Source organism: Poecilia reticulata, linkage group LG15 (genome assembly GCF_000633615.1).
Source record: "Poecilia reticulata strain Guanapo linkage group LG15, Guppy_female_1.0+MT, whole genome shotgun sequence".
Lineage (NCBI taxonomy): Eukaryota > Metazoa > Chordata > Actinopteri > Cyprinodontiformes > Poeciliidae > Poecilia > Poecilia reticulata.
In genome coordinates, this window is record NC_024345.1 from 20,008,194 (window position 1) to 20,028,068 (window position 19,875).

General features: G+C 39.7%; 1 protein-coding gene across 2 annotated transcripts; it reads right to left on the reverse strand.

Annotated features, from left to right (window-relative positions):
• Positions 1–825: 825 nt before the first annotated feature.
• Positions 826–16,360, reverse strand: ppp1r21 (protein phosphatase 1, regulatory subunit 21). 2 transcript variants are annotated; one of them, XM_008429916.2, is made up of 22 exons: positions 15,762–16,360; positions 13,831–13,899; positions 13,129–13,275; positions 12,863–12,964; positions 12,614–12,778; positions 12,456–12,514; positions 12,029–12,123; positions 10,662–10,714; positions 10,401–10,550; positions 10,181–10,282; positions 10,009–10,097; positions 9,766–9,902; positions 8,992–9,084; positions 7,903–8,030; positions 7,169–7,318; positions 6,399–6,491; positions 5,624–5,878; positions 5,191–5,226; positions 4,958–5,074; positions 3,347–3,445; positions 3,129–3,257; positions 826–993 (listed from the first exon to the last, which is right to left on the reverse strand). In XM_008429916.2, exons 1-22 carry the CDS (start codon positions 15,819–15,821, stop codon positions 964–966), a joined length of 2,358 nt encoding a protein of 785 aa, XP_008428138.1. In that variant the 5' UTR covers positions 15,822–16,360; the 3' UTR covers positions 826–963. The 2 variants fall into 2 exon arrangements, with proteins under 2 accessions (XP_008428138.1, XP_008428136.1); XM_008429914.2 differs by having other exon boundaries at positions 8,992–9,159.
• Between the last annotated feature and the right edge of the window lie 3,515 nt (positions 16,361–19,875).

A 19,875-nucleotide genomic window follows, 5' to 3' on the forward strand; every position in this document is an offset into this window, starting at 1 on the left:
ATAAAATAAAAATCTGGGTAAAATAAAGATTTGTAACTTCTGAATAAATGCATATTTTTGTATACATAATTTTAAGAAACATTTAATTACATCATGATTTCAGATGAATTCACATGAACTCCTTTTATTCTTACATCTTAGATTAATGTAAGGAGCTTTAAAGTATGCATCCACATTTCCTTTGGTGATGATAAACAAAAAACAACAAAAAAACTATTGTTACCAATCAACTTCTTAAGACTCAGACAACTTCTCTGTTTACCTGCTCAGGTAAACAGAGCTCATCAGTGCTGAAAGCCTTTTCTTCCATCCACTTCCAGAGGACTGAAAATGAAAACGTTTCCGGAAAGGGCAATGAATTCAAGTGCATCTTTGTAAGCTATTTGATCATACTCAACAGTTTGTTACATTATCCATGTATCAGATGGGGCAGATTTACACAGTTACCACCTGCACAGATAATCTCAAATCCAAAAAGATTTAGCCATTTCATTGTAAAACAATACTCTCACGTTGCAAAGCGTGGTGTCAAGAGTCGCTTCAGGAGGCAACACCCTGCAAACGCACGACCACACCAACGTTTACTCCGTTCACCTACTTAAAGAGAAGCAGCAATGGGTGCACAGTTCAATTTTCTCCCTCACACTCAGACACACACTTAGTCAGAAAATTACACACATTAACAGGGTTTGGTCTTCAAGTCTTGACTTCGGTGAGCATTAAAAAACTTCCACTTCAGCCGTTTTTCTATCCTCTTTGACCCGAGAGGCCAGCCAAACCATTTCCAGATAATCATAATCATTAAAAAGGTGACGTGACAAGAAAACAGAAAAACAAAGCTTTTATCAAACGTGTTCGAGTCTCTGAACTCGCAGTGATCCTGAAGGTCCAGAGACTGCGTCGGTACCAAGAGGTTCTGCAGCGTGGAAATCCTCCGCACATGTTGACGGTTTGAAAGCAGCTCTAACGACTCTTGTTCTTTTTCGCATTCGCCTAAAAACAAAAATAGAAAAAAAACAAAACAAAAAAAACTATGAATTCCAAATGGTGTAGTGTAAAATAAACAAGTTAAACTTGATCTAGTCCACCGAGTTAAAGATTATTGAATTAATTCCTTTAAAAACTGTGAAATAGCCCTTTACTGAAGTGCCAAATCAGACAACTTCAGCCAGCCGTGGTGAACAAAGTTTCTTACAACTCTCACACTGTGCATAATGTGTCCACACTTTTATACTTTACTCATAATACATACAAAACTTGCTTGAGAAACAATTCAGAAAAAAACAAAATACATTTTTGAAGTGTTTTATCCCACTGGCCTGTTAATAAGTTGGTTTCTTTAAACTTCCAGAGTCAATAAAGTTTCCACCTCACCAGGTCTTTGTCCCACTCCACACACTTTGGAAGCAGGTAAAGTTACACTTTGAGAAACTTTTACATCAATGAGCCACAATACCAATATCTAAAGCTGCTACTTCAGGGAAGTTTATGGCCAGGGAATTAAAAGTTAATTAAAAACATTTAAACTGATTGAAGAGCTCACATTTATTTCGGAGCAAATGACTTTAAATTTTTTACTTTTTGTTTTGTTTTAATGAGTTTAACGATGGAAGGAGAAAGAAATAAAAACAGAAGACAGGACCAACTTTGATAGAGAATTGTACCTTTTTGTTTCTGCTCATTCTAAAGTTAAATAAGACCAAACTTCTCCTGCTTCAGGTCAGTTAGAATTAAAGAGGGAGAATATGTCAAGATATTTATTAACATCTTCAAAATCAGAAATCTATATCAGGATGATCGCTGTCTCTTTAAGCAATGAGCGAAAGCCTCAAGGAAACTTCTGATAAGTTTATTGACACATGTGAGTTAATTGGTATTGTATTTTGCATTTTAATGAAGCATTAAAAAACAGATTGCCGTTACAAATGTCCACACAAACAAATGTTTTCCTGTTTGGACAAATATGCTGTGATGTGATGAAACTAAAGTGGAACTATTTGAACATAAAGAAAGCTATCAAAACCTGAGGAAATGTATGTACACTTCTGATTTTAAAAGCATTAATATACAAACACATCTCTGACATGCTTATTCTCTCATCATTGTGGAATTACCAAATAGAAATAATCTTGGTAATTCTACCTGATCATAAACAAGAGCAACTTGATTTTGATTTAACTTCAGAAGGTGAGAAAAAAAATGGTGCATGTGTTTTTTTTATTCAGTGTATGCAAACTTGTGGTTTCGACTGTATTGCATCTGGGTCTGACCAGGTGACGAGTGCCGGTTCTGCACCTGTTAACACAGCAAAGCTCTCTAAACCAACCAATTTACGGAAAGGAATCGTCACAAAGGAATGATTAGCCAATAGGAGGAGCTGCTGTAGGCACATTAGATAAACGTGGAAAAATAAAAACTACTATTTCCTCTCACAGCATTTTTTATCTATAGGAGAAACCAAACATGTCAACCAATTATCACTATAGACTAAATACCACATCATGACTGTTTTCATTTCTAAGGTTCTAGTCATTCTATTTGATAAAAACATATACTGGGAAGATTTAGGGAAACTAGTTGCTTGGGATGTTGTTGTGACTTGATGTAAAAGGTCCAGCAAGAATATTTCAAAGTGACCAGTTAAAATATGTGAAAGGTCAAATCTGAGCTGTTTTGTTCACTGTAATATCAGAGATTGGCATAAAAAACAAAGTTTGGTGTTGCATTTAAGTGCAGCAGGCAGCTGGCGCTCACTTTTAGAGATTCTTTAGAAATCCAAACATGCAGACGCTAGCTTGTAAAGTTCCAGCAGAAAATGGCTACCTTCAAAGAACAACATGTTTTGACCTGTGACTTCCCGACGTGCAGCGATGAGTGCGCATACAAGCAAGAACATGCACGCTCGGGAACAGGCCTCTCTTTTACTGTCGGCTTCGGCTTAATGACTTTTTCAGACGACTCCAGCGGGTGCGCCCTACATAAAACGCCAGTAGGAGCCAGACAAACCACAGATGACCTCTCGGCTCACCTCCTGACTGTAGACCTCACAAAGTCACATTTAAACCGCCACCTGATCCTGACCCGGCCTTTAAAACGGTTTGTAACCAAAACCCTTCTCGACGCAGTACCTTGCCACCCAGCTTGAGCATGTCGATCTCCTCTCGCTGCTTGCTCAACGTCTCATTCATGCTGCATAAATGGTCGCTCATCATGCTGAGCTGGTCCTCGTAGCTCCTCTTAGTCGTAGTCAGCTCGTCCTGCGTGAGACCGGTTAGTGTTGGCGTGTATTCTGATTTGGAAAGAGATCCATGCGTGCATACAGAGAAGATGCTGGTTTGTGTTTTACCTGCAGCCGAGTGATGTTCTCGTTAGCCAGTTTGACCTCTTCGCTCAGAGTCTCCCGTGCTTTCTCTGCGATGGTTAATCTCTTTGCCAAGGCTCGGCACTAAAAGGCAGGAACAACAAAGTGAACATCTGCCGTACCCCAAGCAAACATAAACACCTCAATAAAAGATGCTTAAGAGATCCAACTTTCAGAAAAAAAATTATAAATTTACAAAGCCTAATGATAACCTTAACAACTTAATTAAAAGAAAAATAAATGCGAGTGATGGTTAGACGCAAGGTATAAACGATAGAAAATAAAAAAGCACAAGTTGTTTTTTATAAATAACAAATTAAAATCTTAAATGCAGAGTTAGAAATCTTTACCTGTTCTTTTCAAAATAGCTCAAGTTCATCAAGACGGCATGAAAAGCTTTGGTGAAAAGCAACTTTCAGGTCTTGCCACGGATTCTTAATTAGATTCAGGTCTGGATTTTGACTGAAGTGCTCCAACACATGGATATGTTTGGATCTCAGCTGCATGTTTTTGTCCTGCTGGAAGGTGAGTCTCCTGATTCTCAGGTTTTCTGGAGCCTCTAATAGGTTTTGTTCCAGCAAAGCTCCATCCATCTTCTCCTCAAATCGGACAGAAAGTTCAATTTTGGTCTCGGATCAGAACATCTTCTCTTGCACACCTAACTTTCTCGCTTGCCACTCTTCAATCAAGGTCAGATTTGCGTTGTGCATCATGATGCAGTTTGTTCCCTAAAGCTTTTCCCCATAATCTGACCCATATCTGATCTTTTCACCCAGAAAAAAAAAAATCCAATCCGAGTCACTTCCATATGTGGAACTAAATGGGAATCGAAAGCATCTGCAGTCTGAACGGTCATGCCACGTTTTACGCGACTTCTATATCGCTTCCATGAGGCATAAATTGTAATTCTGAACCAGAAGAAGCCAGACCAGATGTAAACAATGGCTGAAAGAAGAATTTATAATTCTGAAATTATGAAACAAGTCTGTTTCACTGAAGCGCATCAGATCACAATCAGAACACTCCTGGCTCTGACTACACATCAGAACAGACTTAGAAGTTGCATTCAACGTTTCACAAAACACCACTGCTATTAGTTGTGCTTTCTTTTTATCATCTTCCTTCATCTTGCTATAACTTTATAATAATGTTGTCAGCACTCATTGGTGAATAAACTTTGAAATCGATTGGTAAACAATGCGCTGCTGTGTGACGTCATCGTTCTTCTGCGCGTGCGGGTCGCAAATCATTCACACAGATTGCGTTTGTGTTATGCAATAAAGAGGAAAAAGAAAAAAAAAATCTAATTTCACTAAAAGAAAATCTGAACTGAGCATCAAGACCTAGTGTGTGAACAGCTGGACTTAGGCTGAGGTTTGATTACATGCAGGTGGCCTCCGTTTACTGGTAAAATCAATTCTCAGGAATTGGTTGCACTGGAATGCATGTCTTTGTATTAAAGTAACTGGGGGTTTAAATAAGAATGCATGGGACACTTTTCTTATTCAACAGGTTTGGAAAAGTTAATGAAGTCAATAGTTTTGCAAAGCGCTGCTTGTAAACCCTTCCTCCTGTCAGACAGGATGCAGTCCTCACCTCTGAGTGAAAGTGAACAGCTTTGCTGTCTGAAACCTGGAGCTGGGTGGTGAGCTCTCCCACTCTCGTCATATAGTGAGTCTTTATCAGCTGTTCACGAGACTCTTCGTCTCCCACCTGCGACACAGACGACAACAGCAGAATGAGACTTTTCTTTTTTTACTAAGCCCGAATAAATAATGATCGTTTCTGTTTTCATGTGGAGCCATTTGGTTAATCATGGTATGACTTACGTGCTCATTTGTAGGTGTTGTGCACAACATGCCGACCTGGAGATGAAACAGATAAATAAATGGGAGTTTCATCAGTGTTGATGTGTTAAAAAGACGGCATCAGACAGCGACGGGCCTGTGTGGGGAGATGGGATGGCAAAAATAGCTAAATTCAAAGTAGACTTGGAAAAACAAACAGCTGTGATTCGTGACTTCACCATGAACTTTGTTCTGACTCACATTAAAAAAATAAAACTTTTTTCTGCCACATCAGCACAATGAAAGAGTGAGTTTTTTTTTTCCTTTTAAAGCTAAAACTTGCTTAGTGGGAGCTGAAAGAAAAGAGTGATAATACTCCCTTTGTTGAAGCTAATCAGATATGCTGCCAAGGGCAAAAAAAAAAAAACTTTCCCTACAAACGAAAAACAAACAGCAGCTTGAACAGTGACGGTACCAGGCTGGTGCAGAGAGTCGTCTCTTTCCCTGCGGCTTTCTGCGCCGTCTCGGCTTCCTCGTGGCTCTGTGTGAGCCGGCCGTCTGCGGCTGTCTGGGAGCTCTGACTTCCCCCCAGAGCCGCTGCCAGCTGCGCTTCCAGGTCGGCTATGCGCTGGTTCTCCTTCTCCAGCCGCACTTTCCCCAGCTGGGCCTCCAGGAGCCAGTGCTCCTTCTCCTGCTCCAGCCGGGTGATCTTCTCCTGGCTCTGCTGCACCTGCACCGAAACGACGGGGGTGATGAGAGGACGGTGACGCTCGTGGGGAAACAGAGGTTTGGAGAAGCGAAAGGACGGCAAGTGTTCATGAAGAAATGAGGAAACGTAACAGAACTGTTTCTGATGAGGAGAGAACGAACAAAAAAAAAACAACAAAAAAAACACACTTTTTCCAAGGACTGATTGCAGACACACAGCCAGGCTCTCGACATTTCACACCCCGTCCCTAAAGAGCAACTCCTCACGTTTCACATGACATATTGCAAAACATTAAGTATTTGAATTATTACCATTTCGACATGTCTTAAAACAATGTTTTAACAATTTCAACTTCACATTTTCATTCTCGTTACCAGAGACACAGATGAACATGGCTGCATGTTGGTAACTTTTAACCCTGAATTCAATGCTAACAGGTGACCTAAACACAGCTCAGTTAAATGGAATATTATAGCTCTTATTAATATGTAAACTCTTCTCACAGATATCTGTAGAAATCAGTTTTATCTCTGTGTTTCACCTGCTGAGTGAGACCCTCTCTGCTCTCAGTGGAGCTGGTGAGAACCCGACGGTTTGACAGGGCTTCCCTGTAAGGAACCGACTGTGGCCTCGCCTGAACAAAAACACACAAAAAAACAAACAAACGCATGTAAATAAAACTTGTGCTAAAATAAAATTGTTATAAACCTTAAAATATAAATCGGTACATCTGCAGGCTTCAGCAAGTCAAATTTAAAGACCTTTTTAATCCCACTATGAATGAAATTTAAGACAGAAAAAAAACTATAAATATAGGGGATGATTGGGAATCCTGCTGTGCTACAATCAAGCAAAGCAACAAAAACTGTGACATTTCTGGTGTGTTTGTGGCTCCTGGCAGCAGCTTTGTTCTTCTCACTCTCCATATGATGAATCTCTGCTGCTTTATCCCACACAATGCCAGGATCTGAAAACAAATGTCGTCCAGCCACCTGGCGAAGTTAAATTTGCACCGGCAATAAAACAACAACAAAAAAACAAATCTTAACAAGGGTATATTAACAGTTAGTTACCAGAAACCTCAACCAGATGAAGTCACAGAAAGTAATGAAGATGTCTGCGCACAACTTTAGCCTGACAGAAAAACTCAGTGAGGGAAATAAAATCTACATACAATATTAAACAGTACTGCACTAACAAAAGACCTGTGAAGACTTCTTAAGGATGCACAGACACCCTCTGAAAACAAATTATGATACAAAAATAAGGAGAAAAAAAAAATCTTTAACACCAGCAATATTGATGCCTAACCGTTTTGATGGCGTCGATGTAGGCAGCTGCTTTCTTTTTGTTGGCCAGCATGCTCTCTGCCTGCAGCGGGTTGAGGCTCACTGCGCATCCTCTCGGACTGTAGCCTGGAGACGTGAAGAAGTCCAAGTTGTTGCTGAAGAAAGTGGCAATCTGTGAACAATAATTACGATCTTAAGAATCACTTTATTTAACGCAGAATGGCTACATTTGTCAAATCAGTTCTCAGTTCTTTTATCCAATGCAAAACTTCATTGCGAACTCAACCTTTTACAGCTGTCTTATAAATCTGATTCTCATTCTGTTGACAGCAATATTAAGCAACGTGAAGAAACTGAATGGTGATGATTCCTCCGTTATTCTGGAAAATAAACATTCTGAGCAATCAGGCGTCTTTCACAGTTGCCTTCAGGTTGCAGAAGCAAATCTCATGCTTGCACGTTAGCAGATGCTGCCACCCAGTTGGATCGCAGAGAGAAATCATTTATCCCATTAATCTGACCAGAGAGCAGCTGTGCAAACTGTGAATTGGGCGTTATCTTCCTAAATTCTAACCACTGCCCAGCTGAGTCCTCCTGTTATTTGTTAACACATTAGTGCCATTTTACAACTGTGATCCTATTGCAGTGAAGTAAAAAAAAAAAAAAAGCATTACAGTGAACAAATCAGACATGTTGCTCAGCAAGGGAGGTTAGACGCCAGAAACCCGACTGCTGCCTGCCCCCTGGTGGCCATACCTTGCCGGTGACGCTGGTCAACGAGCCCAGCGACCCGAGGAGGCACTCTGTGGTGGTGCAGAGCTTCTGCGTGACAGTGGGGAGCTCCTGCTCTATGCTTGCCTTCTGGTTATAATGTTTTGACATCTCTGGAGAAGCAAAAACAGCAGGTGAGGCATTCATACCATTGATGACCAAAATTAAAGCCTGAATTTCCAAAACGCAAGGTAGAAAAATGCTTTATATCCAATTCAAAACACAGCAGAGATTAAATGCAACAATGGGACAATAAGCAGAGCAGTCTCAAACACGAATCACAGAGAAAACACTTTAAAAAAGTGAGCCATCTAAACAGGGAGAGCGTTACACAGATTTGAGGACTTCTGATTTCATCGGTCCACACTGAAAACTCGATCAAAAGACGGTAGGGGTCTAAAGTATGGCGTTACCAGATCAATAATGTAGGTGGGGGGTCAACTTATTTATCACTTAGATCAGATTTTCTGTTCAATTCTAAGCTGGACTGGTAGCCGGAGAAAGTACGTGAGAAGTGAGATGATAAAAAATGTTGTAGATAAATATTCTTAGACTGAACAACAGACTTTTTACACAGATATTTAGTTTATCAATGATGACATCTGGATTTGTATATAAATTTTCAGGTTTCCACAGGATATTGTCATTTCAGGGGGGAAAAAAAATAAGCAAATTGGTTTCACTGTGATTTAATTAGAGAAACCAAAAGATCACCCAGGTGCTAATCTCCACTAAGAATTAGTGCATAGTAGTGAGTTCTGATGACGTGTAACACACAGTTACACTTTTGTATTTGGACCAAAAGGTCCAAAGGAAACTTACAAAAGCATCGACTGGTAAATATGACAAATTTATTCTCCTTTGATTGGCATGCAAATGGTGTCACGGTCCCTACTGTAACACTGAAGATAACTAATGTCTATATTGGCCCTGTACACAAACAGCGACGAAGACACATCGAAGACAGGCTGGCGTTTCCTTCATAAACACTGAACAGCTTGATGTTGAGTCGACGCACAAAAGAAATTCTGCGAGAAAGGCCGCGGGTCAAAAGCGGCTAAAGGTGCTGCTCACCTTTAATGGCATCATGAAGGCTGTGCAGGCTAGCTGCCAGCTGGGTGAAGACAGCTGAGGTGCTGCTCTGTGGCATGGCGTCCTGCCGAACACCTGAGGCACACGCCGCGCGTTTGTTAAACAAGCACAACATATTAACACCTGCAACCGGCTCTGCTCGATCAGAACCTGCGTTTCATGTTCATTTTATTATTATTATTATCAAAAGTATAAAAAAAAAAAAAAAAAAAAGAGAGAGAGAACATAACATATTGCAATTAAAGCCTGTGTGTCATTCTAACATATTTAAACATCTGGTTATTTACTAACAACAGAGATAAATAAATTCAATAAATGTAACAAGAACTAAATGAGTGGAGGAGATTCTAAAATTTTCAGTAAAATGTAATTAAAAGCAGGCAGCTTCCCAGAAGCAGATGCACTGCAGTAGCTATTAGGATGTAGAGTGTATCAACTTTTTTTTTTTCATCTAGAGCTCATATTTTTACTGAACAGGTTAATTAAATCATTTTGTTTTTCTTGAGATGAAAAATGGATTAGTCGTCAATCTGAGGATTTATTTTGCAAGGAATGAATATTTAATGTAGTGTGCTAATCTTTTCACATCACTAAACGTATCACTGCACATTTGTCCACATTTTGCAATAAAAAAAAAAATTGTAATAAAATGACAAATTGACCAAAAGAAGTTCTGAATCCTTAATTCAGTAACAATCCTGAGTAATAAAAACAAAACAACAAAAAAAAGAGCCGAGCTGTTGCAAGTTAACTTACTGGGTAAGGCCAAGAGGTTGATGTAGTTCTGCATCTTCTCAAACACGGTGGTAACTTTCTTCATGTCACTCTGTAACTCCCGGTTTTTTGCCATCAGGGCAGCAGTGCAAAGAGGAGCTTCACACTCTTCATCCAAACTGAAAAAAATAAAAAATTATTATTATAAAAAATCCAGAGCAGACAATGCTATCAGTACAGCCTCCTCCACTTCCCAGCATGCTTTCTTTCAAACACAGCGCTGACCTTTTCAGTTGGTAGGGAAGAATCTTCAGCAGGAAGTGTGTGTAGGAGGAGAAATTCTCAGCGAAATTCCTCAGCATGACAACAGTCTCCTTAATTTCAACATGTAATGTAATTTAGAGTTATTGTTTTGTTTTTTTTATTGAACATATAAAACGTTCAGTCAGAGCCTCACCAGCACTGTGACGGTGTCCTCTGTGATGCTTTGGTACAATTGCAGAAAGCTGTCCTCCAGGGGGCGCACATAGGCAGCATTCTCATGGAGATACTGAGAAAACTGTGGCGAGACAAGAACTCTACTTCTTAAATTGCACAATAATTCACAGTCCTTCTACAGAACCAAATTGAAGAGTCGTCTCCAAGCTGCTGGATGTGTCTGTGTGCGACGGCCCCACCTTCTGGTTCAGAGGAGAAATGGGTTCGATGGATGAGTCCAGGGGGTAGATGTGGACCCGCTGCTCAGTGTAGGTGTGGAAGTTCAGCAGAGCAGCCACCAGGTCCTGGATGAAGCTCAGGGCTTGACTTGTTACGTCCCGAGCCTTAAGCTGCATCCAAACAAAGGCAAAGCTCCTTTAATTACTGTGCAATTTAGTGTAATCTCTGCAACAGAGCAGTTTTCCAGTAACTAAACAGCTACGAACTTGTTTCTCACTCACCTGGTGCCGTCGGTTGTGTGATGGCACATTTAGGCTGTTATAGTCGCTAAATTCTGCAGAATAAAAGAAGTTTGATCAAATCACAGCAACAAAATGCATCAACAAAACAATATTGTAAAGCTTTAAACACAAATATGAGCTTTCTGCTGAACAGGAGTTTTAATCAAATGTTTACACTCATTTGGGTCCTTTAACTATCTATTTGAGTCTTTCTTTTTGGGAGGTTAACAAGTAAAAACACATAATATGTATAATAAAACAAATATAAACATAAACAATCCATCAAATGTACACTCCCAGTGAAACTGCATAAATATCTTTTCTCTTTAGCAAGTTGCAGAGAAAAGATACTTCCTGCTACCATCAGGAGCCACTTGGTAAGGTTTTTAAGGATAGTTCACACGTTTTAGCACAGTTAAGGTCAAGGGTCATTCCAGGTGATTAATGTTATCTATTTAAAACCAGCTTTAGGATCATTATCCATTTGGAGCACCCAGTAGTCTCCCAGGTTCAATCATGTTGTTGTTTGCGGTTAATCCGAGGAATCGACTTGTACAGCTCACCGTTACCACGGTCACTGAAACAGGCCCTAAAGCATGATACTTCCACCACCATGCCTGACAACACAGGGAGTATATAACTAGGTTTGAAAGTGTAATCTAGACTCCTCCAGGCTAGTTTTTGCCATTTTCTCCTCTGACCATCAAAACTTTACACCAGAAGGTGTTTGGCCTGTCTAGCTGCAGGTTTCAGTTTTACATGATGCTGTCGTTGATAACTGGCCGCACCGTCTAAGCCCATGCTTTATTAGTAACACAACTGCTGCAGAAGTTTCCAGCTCGTGGTAATCTTAACTATTCAGTGGTTTCTTAACCATTTCTGATGATTCTAACCACATTTCTTTAAACTCAACACAACATGTTGGGTGTCGCTGGTTTGAAACTCGATAAGAGTTTGATTTCTCCTAAACACACATCAAAATTCATTTTTGGGAAATGTTTCAGATTCTCCTACGGACCTGACCTGAAATGTCTGGACAGAAAACCAACCATGTTAAATAGCATATTAAATAAGCTCTACTAATTCTGTGAATTAGAGCCGCCACATCTGCAGTCAGAGTTATACCAACACCATGTTGACGACTGCATGAAATGTGTGACTACATGTTAAGAATATAAACACAATGAGTTTAAACTTGTGCACTCAAAGCTTGAAGTCGTTTGCTGCATAATCGTCCAACCGTGATGAATCAACATGGAGACGCATCATTAAGAACCAGAACGTAATCTGACAGTCGTGCCTGGAAAATTCTGAGGCATAAATGCTTTTAAATTGGCGTCTGCTCAGAGACAATCCCAGTCACTTACTGGTGTCGTTAAAGGGCACTTTCTCCTGAATGACGCTGCTGCTTTGCTTCACCTGCCTGCTCAGCTCCGACTGGCAGCGCCGTAACTGCTGCTGGCTGCAGACACACACCGAAAACATGATTAAAAAACAGTCTGTGTGTTTAACAACCGTTCTCTACGGCCTTCTCCAAGAAATTTAATACAGCGCAGTTTGCGCTCAATACTTCTGGGTTTATTCTTTCTTGAGACTGCTCCTGAATTACAATGGATAACAAAGCAATATTATAATACAGCAATGGAGAACTTATTTCCTATCACAACCAAGTTTTCTCACATATTATAAAGCACCCGGGCAAATCAAGGTCATTTGTAAAGACACTACTGACCTCTAAACATGCAAAACTTATGAAATCTGTCCCCATAATGTCAAAACTAATTATTTCCATACCACTCTTCTGTTCGCATTCGACAGTCTTTCGCCTCCCTCTCCAAAGTTTGTGTTTTCAGCTGTTGGAAAATATAAAAATACATTTAATATGTGTTTTTTTTTGTTGTTGTTTTTTTTATCTAAAAACTGATCCGTCTCCGATGAAATCTGGTTCTCACCTCTAAACGAGCTTTGTCACCCTGCAGGCGCTCGATGGTTTCCACATACTTTGTTGCGAGTCCATCAACAACACCCCGGTGTTCCTCTGCCTCTCCTTCCAGCTTCTGCAGCCGGGACCTCAGCTCGGCCTCCTTCTTCCTGTGCTGCTCGTCGGCTTCGTAGAACTAATAGGTGTGGAGAAGAGGCAAGGCCAGAGGTCATCAGACATACTTCCAGAGTAAGAAATTATACAAAGTATAGATGCCTGCCTGTATGTGAAGACGCTCATTCTCTTCTATCTTTTTTTGCAGATCTTCATTGAAAACACTTTGTGTCTGCAGGCCTGGCTGCAGTGGAGAGTCTCCTTTAGCCTGGAAGGAAAACAGCAACTGGTCAGGTTTCTAAACAATTAACCTAAAATGTTCCTCAATAAACCTTAGGTCTATATCGTTTTATGAATACTTCTTTGACCACTAAGCAGTTATAAAAACCTCTCCCCTTCACCAAGCACTCATTTCCGTTGGTAAAAACTCACCTTCCCCTTTTTGCTCCTGCCTTCACTAGCAGCCAGCTCCTCTTGCAGCAGCTCCACCCTCTTGGCGAGCTGCTGGTTCCTGAAGCTCAGGCTGTCCATCTCCTGCTCCTGCTTCCTCAGGCTCTGGTCCCTCTGCTTCAGCTGGTCCTGACAAACCACAAGAACAAGAAAAAGCAATAAAAAGGAAGACATTAGACAACAAAAAAGTTTCTGCCCAGTCTTACAGTCCTTCCACTAAATTACGAGAGAAAAATATATTTTTCAAAGGGTCTGCTCCCTTCTTTCCAACAGGAAAACACACGAGTTTCCAGTAGATTTCTAACTAGCCAAACCTTTGTTAGAAATACAAAGGTTTTGTTGAAACTATAAATAAAATAAAAATAAAAAAAACATAATTTGATCAAATTGCTTTATTCCAATCAGAAAAGCAACAATTATTCCTACTCTTGCAAAAATAATGTGTTTGGGAAAAGTATAGTAACTTGCTTTCACCCAGCTGACAGGCAGTGTGCAGCAATAGGTTCCAGAAAATTCCATAACTATTTCCAACTAGCCTTGGATTGATTCTGTCAACTTGTTTCTGCACTGATATGCAAAATCTTAAAGAGGACGCATTTTTTATTTTTTTTTAACAATTTTTCAGATATGATAAACACTTTACATGCAGATGAAACGGTGGTCATAGCAGTATCTGTAATGTACCTTTAAAGAGGCAGAGTTGGCCTGTTCATCTACAACTGCCTTCTTCAGCACTTGGTTCTGGGCACGGAGCTGAGAGCAAACACAAAAAAACAAAAACATTGACACACGGACAGAGATAAAATCTGAATCTGATTTACAAATACAGAAAAAAATGATGTGTGTTACTACCAGTTCTTTGAAGTTTTTCATTCTTTCTATCCAGAATGAGAAGTCACACAAACCTACTGAATTCTAAAATCTGGACTGGGAACATGAATGTTTGACAGTTACACAGTCAGCACTTCCTGGTTCAGGATATGGCGCTTAGTTAATGGAGAGATGAGAGCTAAAGAGGAAGCGGCTTGCACTCCCCGTGATGTCAGCTGACAGAGAAACAAAGGGCTGAAGTAATGCTCCACAGAACGCACTGACAGACAGGCTTTACTGTCGCCAGATCACAAATGTAACCATCAGGAGTGTTTACGGCGTCTTCAACACATCATGCATTATGGGTAGTTAAAACATCAAACGAGACGTGCAGAGCTCCAGCTCACTGAGGCACAGCTTTTTAAATGTTTTATATCGTGCACCTTAGGAATTGGGGCGTGCAAACCGCTAATTAAGTACATGCGGAAGTTCAAATTACATACTCCTAAATGTTTTAGGGGAGCAAATTCCTTTACACAGAGAACATGGTGGAGTAGATAGAATTTCTATCTACTCCACTGTACTCTGGAGTTGCACCAATTAATGATACATACTGGCATTTGTTACAATGAATGCTGAACCAGACTTTCAGAGCAGACTACTTATCCTGATCCAGTTGAGCATTTTTTACTTGTGTGCCATCAGTTATCAGCTCCACTTCACCTCTTTGCAAACTGACCGTTGTCATTTTGTCCCTTCCTACTTCCATTTTTTTTTTTTTTGCCATTTACTTTCACCTTTTCACAGCAAAATATTTTTCAGCATATTTTGATAATCTTTAAATTGTCATAAAAATGCTTAAATTTCACAAATTCATTTTCAGAAGACTTTATATTACTCCCGTTTTTTTTTGACTGATTGTGAGAATATAATTCTGGATCAAAACAAATTGTGTTTTGATCAAGTAAACTCTGCAACTGCTTATAAGAATTTTGATGCATCCCTGTCACAATAAATTCCAATTGGTGATGTTTAAAATAAAACAGTACCGTTTGTATAGTCAGGATTGTTATTTTGACAATTTTCTCCACTGTTTTTTCATTGAAAGCCTGAATAAATGTTAATAAATTCAAAAATATGACTAAATGCGGTTACTATGTGCAAATTAATGCTATAAATCACACTTTTTTATGTGACTAGAGAAGTGTATTACAAATGGGAATGTTTTCCAAGACCGGTATTTGTGTTTGTTGCCATAATTACTGTGACACACAGTTACCTAAACAAGAAGTAATAAGTAGTTCTTATTGTGATGAATCTAAGTAGATATTGCCCACCCCTACACACAATGAAAATTGGTAAAAAAAAAAAAAAAAATTAAAGGCTACATTGAAAACAATCAAAGAGTAAATGTAATTTAACATTATCAGACAATTGTGTTGAAGTAGCTTGCATTATTTGCACACAGTAACTGTGAAATATTAATCATGAACCACTTCAAAGAGATATTAATGGTGGTGTGGTTGACTGCTGGGCTCAACTTGTCACCACACCAAGATTTATTTGGTGTACTTTCCTGGGGGCCTCATATACCCTTAGACTGGCTCTGTGGCAAACTAAAAGCAAATTATAGAAAACAAGTTATCAAAAAACATGGTATGAAATGTGTTGCTGCTGTAAAACATGCACTGTGACAATATTATTATTATTTTCTCTGAGCCTGTATATATTACTATAAACAGATTACAACATTTTTTGAACTTGAATCACATGGCAAATTACGTTTAAATGTTTTTCCTTTTTACCTTTGAATACTCCTGCGCCAGCTTGCTGTATTTTGTCTGCAGGTCTGTAACATTAGCCATTGTAGTTGGAAACGTATCCGGTCCCAAACAATTGATGCTGGAAGCAGCTGACCCAGGGAGCCGATCAGCTGGTCGCCACAGCCCGAACCCTCACGCTGTCGGAACTGTTAAATGCTAGCAGGCTAGCTCAGATCGGCAACTCCGAAGCGCCTTGTTCCGTTACTCGGAAGAACTGACTTTAGATACATGATGACAGACAGAGGAGATTACAGCGCGTTGATAATCTAATTTAAGTTTATTTTCAAAACCGAGAGTTACACTGTCTTGCATGTTTTAAATTAGCGCTATTAGGTAGCAGCTAACTAGCTATGTAGCAAAACAAATCCATACACCAAGCAACACGTTAAACACGCACTATTAATTAAAGAGAGCCACGTTAATCAGCAGAGTCGTTGGGTTAATTTTAACAGCGAGTGTTGCCACCGCTGAGATAATGAGACAGTCCTAAATATCCATCCGTTTGGAGGAAGACTCTCATTATCCAGCTAACCCGCAAAATCCTCTTCAAATGAGAACCGATCAGAGACAACAGAACGAAGTCAAAGTGCATGGAACTGGTGGGCCGGTATGAGCAGAGCGCCATCTGGCGTTCGGAGTAATGAATGAACAACTCAAAGGTATTCTTATTCCTGAAACTTTAATCGCCACAAACTGCAATGAATTTTATTGAGCTGTTATGTAATAGATCGACATAAAATAGAAGTGAACGGAAAGGATTAAAGGTTCAAACGCACGTGTTTCGTTTTTAGGTTATAAAAATAAAACAGGAGCATTCCAAAGCTCAGTGATAGAGCAGGTGCATTCAGAGAGGCTACAGTCCTCAGCACAGTTGTCCCCGGGTCAATCCTGATCCCGGGCCATTTGGAGACTAATATTGTCCCATTGTCTTTTGCAAAAGAAACAAATAAATAAAAAATAAAGCTCTAGCAGATTCAAGTAGATTAGATGGGGAGAATCTGTGAGCATCAAATTACACAGATTGGATTTGATAGGTCTGGGTTTATGTTAGGCTGCACAGTGATGCAGCTGGTAGCACTGATTCAAACCCAGAATGTTCCCAGAAGGTTCTGGGTTTGAATCCCACCCTGGTCACTTTGTGTATGGAATTTGCATGTTCTCCCTGTGCATGTGTGGGTTCTCTCCAGGTATCCTGGCTTCCTCACAGTCCAAGGGTGCATCCCACCTTTCGCCCAATGACTACAGGTGCCATCTCCTCCTGCTATGCAATAAAGATAAGCAGGTAGATAATGGATGGTCATCTTCCTGGAAGCTGAACCTCAAACCAGTTCTCAGATGTTTTGCAACCTCTTACAGGTTTTCATGATGCTGCATCTATTATGTTTCACTTTAGGGTTCAGGCTGATGCAAAGCACTGGTTTGTAGCCACACGTAGCACTTTGCATGTATTCAAAAAATCTCACTAACGCACCTTCACATTGCTCTGCCTATACTGCATCGCTTTTGCCAAGCCACAGATGGAATTTCTTATGGCTTTATTTTACACATATATGTGAGCAATAAAATATAGAGAAAAATTAGTCAGTGCAGCTTCATACTCTAAATTAACAAAGTCTGAACATTCCCTGAATGTACAGTTTTGTTATTTTGATCCACCTGCTGTTCTGTTTGCAATTTATTGAATTGGTTGCTTAATCTCAGTGAGGTTAAATAGACATTAAATAGGATAATGTGGCAAGTAGACTGCATATTTTGGTTTGAATAATATGCAGATTAAAGGTGCAATATGTTATTTGGTATTTAAAGGCAAGTTATTTATTTATAAAAATCTGGCAACAGCAGCTGGTGATGTACATGAATAATTGAGTCTTTATTCCTGTTAATTTACTCTGAAACGAAGGGAGAGCATGTTGAGCTTTTCGTTCCATTTTTCATTGGAAGAGCAAAGTCCTTCATGTGGCTTTAAAAACACAGCTTTATAAATAAACAGAGGAAGATTCCAAATATATATGAATTACTTTACAGTAACATGAAATATTTTTGGAGTTAGCCTTTCCCCCTTTTTTAAAATATAAAAAACTTTAAAGTTTTTATAAATAGAGATATTTCTTGTCATTCAAAAAGACTTTTAAAATAAATTACCATTTAAAATAAAACCATTAGCCTGATTTATTGCTGGATTTCAGTAGAATATGTTCCCAGCAACTGTAATGAAAACAGGACCAGGAATCATAGACGGTCTGTTTCATGTGAAGGACAGTCTCTGTGATTTCACTTCACACTGACCTCATTTAGCCCAGAAGTGAATTGACATGTTGCTAATGCATCCATCTCATCACAAATCCTACACGATTAATTTGACCTAATCCACTCTAATCTCTTTAGATTTTTCATCACATAGCATAACTGTTTCCTTTCCCATCCTTTGCTAAAATGTATACATGCAAAACACAAACTCTCTCTTACACCGCAGCCAGTGGCTCCGGCATTGTCTGGTTGCCTGGCAACTGTCGGCGTGGCGTGGTTGCTAGGGCCTGTGTAGGAGGGAGGGAGAGAGGGAAAAGGGGGGATGCTGCTGCTCTGATTTCCTGCTGAATTGAGGCAGTCAGTAGGGAGAAGCTCCCACCCCTCCTCTCGCTCCCTCTTCCAGTCGACACACAGGACTCTATTGAACAATAGAGGGCCAGAGGGCTAGTCAGACAAGCCCTTGTTCAGGGTCACACCGTGTTCATCCCGCAGTCCTCCATGACTAATTAACTAACAGAGGAGAGTGTCGTTAGCACATCTGATGTCAGACTTGTAGGGCTCGGCCCAGGAATTTATGTCGATGTGCGTGAGGTGGGTTCCTGGTGCGCCCATGAAGAAGAAAAAAGGGGAAGTGATGTGGAGCTGCCACTTGAAGCGTTGAGCGCAGCTTGTGCAGTCAAAACAGAGCCGAACTGCTGGACCTGAGGGGAAATGCCTGGCAGATGAACCAAAGTAGTGTAACAACCTGCTGATCCTAACCAGCAGCAGTAGGATGTTGCTATAAACAGGTAGCAGAGTTGATCTGAACATTTTCACATTTTGTCATGTTACAACAAACATTGTATTTTCTCTGGATTTCGTGTGTTGGATTGACACAAGATGTGCAGAGCTGTGAAATGAAAGGGAAAAATACTAAAAAGTGTGGCATGCAACTATACTGCTAAAAAAAATAAAGGGAACACTTAAACAACACAATATAACTCCAAGTAAATCAAACTTCTGTGAAATGAAACTGTCCACTTAGGAAGCAACACTGATTGACCCGATGAGGGTCCGCGTTGTCAATCAGTGTTGCTTCCTAAGTGGACAGTTTGATTTCACAATTTCACAGAAGTTTGATTTACTTGGAGTTATATTGTGTTGTTTAAGTGTTCCCTTTATTTTTTTGAGCAGTGTATATTGCAACATGGAGCTGGGGCACATCCACAGTTAAGGTGGAAGAATATCAGCACAAAAACTATTAGTATTGAAAACACACACACAAAAAAAACATGCAGAAAAAGTTGCTCTGCTCAGTTCTGATAATACAATTGAAGTTTCTGGAGTGTTTGCAAAATTCTGTGTGTGGAGGAAATCATCCTGACCACACCTTTCTCACTTTAAAACATGGTGGTAGCAGCATCATGATGCTTCAGTGGGAACAATGAATGTGGGTCAGCTTATGGGAAGATGTATAACATAAATATAAGTTGATCCTGGAATTAAACCTGTTAAAGTGTGAAAAAAATTCTTATGGTGTAGCTACAATAGAGTGATTCAGATCAAAATGAATTATTACTTTAGGTCCCAGAATTTTTACACAGTTTAGAATCTAGACTTAGAAATTGACTGAATTTTGCAGGATTGTCAAACATTCAAGTTTCAATATGTGCAAAACTGGTAGACATATAAAAAAACAAAAAACAAAAACAAGAAAACATACTAAGACGCATATCGACACCACAGTTTGGGTATTTGACAAAAAATATATATTCTACTTCACAATTAATTATTTTGTGTTAGTCTATTACATAAGATCTCAATAAAGTTGAGACAAAATACAGAGACACCGAAGCTTCTTGACTGCTTT

Coding starts and splice junctions, on each gene's coding strand:
- ppp1r21 (XM_008429914.2), bottom strand. CDS start 15,821: ATGGCTAATGTTACAGACCTGCAGACAAAATACAGCAAGCTGGCGCAG. Junction 13,900..15,761: donor TGGCGCAGGAGTATTCAAAG/GTAAAAAGGAAA, acceptor GTTTGCTCTCAG/CTCCGTGCCCAGAACCAAGT. Junction 3,446..4,957: donor CTGTTCACTTTCACTCAGAG/GTGAGGACTGCA, acceptor CCTGCCTTTTAG/TGCCGAGCCTTGGCAAAGAG.